Below are 3094 nucleotides of genomic sequence, written 5' to 3' on the forward strand. Positions count from 1 at the left end.
CCAGACAGGCAAACAATTGCATTAAGCCATTAGAAATAGACGATCGGGCTCGATATATGGTTAAATATAGCAGTAGGCTATCGATTTTCATAGATGAGAGTAACATCTACGTCACTTTACGGCCCCGCCCAAGGGGGAAACAGTGCTGTCATTTGAACGCCGATCAGCCTGAAGCCACAGAGATCTTCTTTTACTGTCCTTTCTTCTTAGAGGAAGTACAGAAACACGTAACTCTGGATTTGGTTTAATCTTTGAGGTGCAATAAACGACACAGCAGCTTTTTGGCATGATAAAACTATTATGTTCCGCCTCACTCATGAGAGTAACAGCTGGAGAAATTACAGCCTCGCCTACTGATTTTAATTTAACCATATATCAAGACCGATTGTCGATTACCAATGATCGAATGTAATTGTTTGCCTGACTGGCCATCGTAATCGAGCTCTTTGAAGATCCAAAAATCCACGGTTTTCAAAAACAATGGATCGGATGGGCAAAAACTTCAGAATTTGTATTGACCGCCATTCAAATGACAGCGTTGTTTTCCCCCAAAAGTGGGCGGGGCCGTAATTTTTGCCCGGAAGTGACGTAGGTGTTCCTCTTGATTTGTATCATAGTTTTGAGACAATAATATAACTGTTCATCATTTGTCTTTGTTATGATTGTTATTACTGTTTTTTATTTATAGTACTTTTCGTGAGATGTTAATATCAAATCATATCATCACCACTGTTGGGTGCTCATGTGTGTCTCTTGCCTGCACTAAATAAATAAAACATCACATCCACTCCTGAATACACAAAAACTAAATAAAATGATGATATTTATGTAATTCATCAGAATCACCACACGGCGGCGCTGTGAGCACAGAGTGCAGAATATTTTACAGCTCAAATATAGTAGAATAAATAAAAGCCTTCTTTGTATTTCTGTCTTTAAAAAGGTGAATATATAAATAATTTCACACCTCACCCTTACCTGCCAGCATCTGCTTATGTTAAAGTCTATTTTAAATGAAAACAAGTCAAATAACACTCATCGTAAAAATAGATATAAGGTGTTAAAAGTATTGATATCCATAAATCTCCACCTGCAGATCCTGAGGTTTGTTGGGCAGGGGTTTGTTGTGGCTGCTGTTGCCCCTCCTCCTCTTCCTCAGACCCCCCTGGGTGTTATAAGACGGCGGGGAGCGTTTCGGGGTCTGAGCGGCAGGCGACTCGCGGCCCGACCCCTGAGGACCCACGATGACCATGGAGCGCCCGTCGTCTCCTCCTTGGTCCTCCGGAGGATCCACCATTATCATGCTCTCCGTGTCCTCGTCCCCCAAAGTGTCCAGAGAAATCACTGAGAGGAAGGAGACACAGAAATATATGAGGAAAGATATGGGATGAATTAGAAGCAGAAGGATAGTTCATTAATCCCAAGTAGAACTGGGTGACAGTGACACTTGCTTCATTATACAATTAAATATGTGTTAAAAACGTGTAAAACATGTGTAAAAAATGTGTAAGAAATGTGTATAAAATTTGTTAAACATTTGTAAAACATGAGTCACAAAATGTGTAAAAAAATATTTTTAAATAAAAACAATAGAAGAAATAGAAAAATTTAAGAAAATGAAAAATTGAAAAATTGAAGAAATTGAAAAAATTGAAAAAATTGAAAAGATTGAAGAAATTGAAAAATTGAAGAAATTGAAGAAATTGAAAAAAAAATACATATAATATGTAAATACAATTGAATAAATACATCAATATCAACATAAGAAAGTTAAAGTAAAATGTTAAATAAAAGATTATATAAAAATATAGTGGGTAACTTGGGTTTCGTGAAAGTTGCTCCATTTTAGAGTGAAACACAAAAAAAGATTAATTAAATAAACTAATTAAATAAAAATATAGGATGTTAAAGTAAAATATCCACTAAAAGATACATTCAAATAAATATGAGAAATATATATAAAGATACAAAAATGTAATTAAAATGCTATAAATAACATGTATACTACAATATAAACAGTAGAAGAAGTGTATTTAAAATGTGTGTTCACTAATAATGTGAATATGTAAAGCATCTAAAGTCGAGTAGAAGTTTGAGGTAGTATTAAATGAAAAATACTCAAAGTGTCAAAACCTGAGTAAATGTACTTCACTACAAATGAGACACTTCTATTATGATTTATATGTACTGATTTATTTGATGTCACTAATGATCTTTTTACTTGTGACGGTGTCCATCTCCACCCCGGGGTTGCTGTGCGGCAGATGCTCAGGGTGGGGGGGCGGATGATATAAACCTGCCGCTCCTGGAGGAGGGAGGTACGAAACCTGCAGGGTCAACGTCGCCTGGAGAGAAGAGACGGAGACATTTCATTTAGGCTCCATTGTGTGATAAAAAAAGATTCCACACGTAATCACCTTTTGGAAAGAAAAGAACAAATATCCAAGCTTAAACCAAAGTTATTTAATAAAGAGTCATTTAACATAATCAATCTTAAATTCATTATTGTACAAGCTTGTTGGTAACGCATGTTGCAGATATTATGAAAGTGTTTTTATATTGTAAAACGCAGGGTTAATATATCATAAGGAAAGTTTGTGTAGAAATGGACACGTCCCATATTTAGACGATGTAGCGATAACATTTTCGAGCTTATATGCCCCCGAAATTGCTTAAAAAATGAACAAAATAAACTGCATTATTGAAGCTACTTAATGCTTATATTCAGTCATATTTCAACGGGAGAGAACTCTTTAAAGTAGAGACACTACATACTGATATACACCTGAACATCAGCAGGAGAGGACTCTTTAAAGTAGAGACACTACATACTGATATACACCTGAACATCAGCAGGAGAGGACTCTTTAAAGTAGAGACACTACATACTGATATACACCTGAACATCAGCAGGAGAGGACTCTTTAAAGTAGAGACACTACATACTGATATACACCTGAACATCAGCAGGAGAGGACTCTTTAAAGTAGAGACACTACATACTGATATACACCTGAACATCAGCAGGAGAGGACTCTTTAAAGTAGAGACACTACATACTGATATACACCTGAACATCAGCACTGAACATCAG

The 3094-nt window shown here is 36.0% G+C and overlaps 1 protein-coding gene across 1 annotated transcript; it reads right to left on the reverse strand.

The window, feature by feature from the left end:
• Window positions 1-1090: 1090 nt before the first annotated feature.
• On the reverse strand, window positions 1091-2345 carry LOC104945575 (dysferlin-like; the record flags this gene model as incomplete). The annotated part of the gene is made up of 2 exons (XM_010771275.1): window positions 1091-1344; window positions 2222-2345. Coding segments are annotated over 2 exons (378 nt in total), but the record flags the coding sequence as incomplete, so codon positions are not given.
• Between the last annotated feature and the right edge of the window lie 749 nt (window positions 2346-3094).

This window comes from Notothenia coriiceps, unplaced genomic scaffold (assembly GCF_000735185.1).
Source record: "Notothenia coriiceps isolate Sejong01 unplaced genomic scaffold, NC01 NC01_scaffold00009753, whole genome shotgun sequence".
Lineage (NCBI taxonomy): Eukaryota > Metazoa > Chordata > Actinopteri > Perciformes > Nototheniidae > Notothenia > Notothenia coriiceps.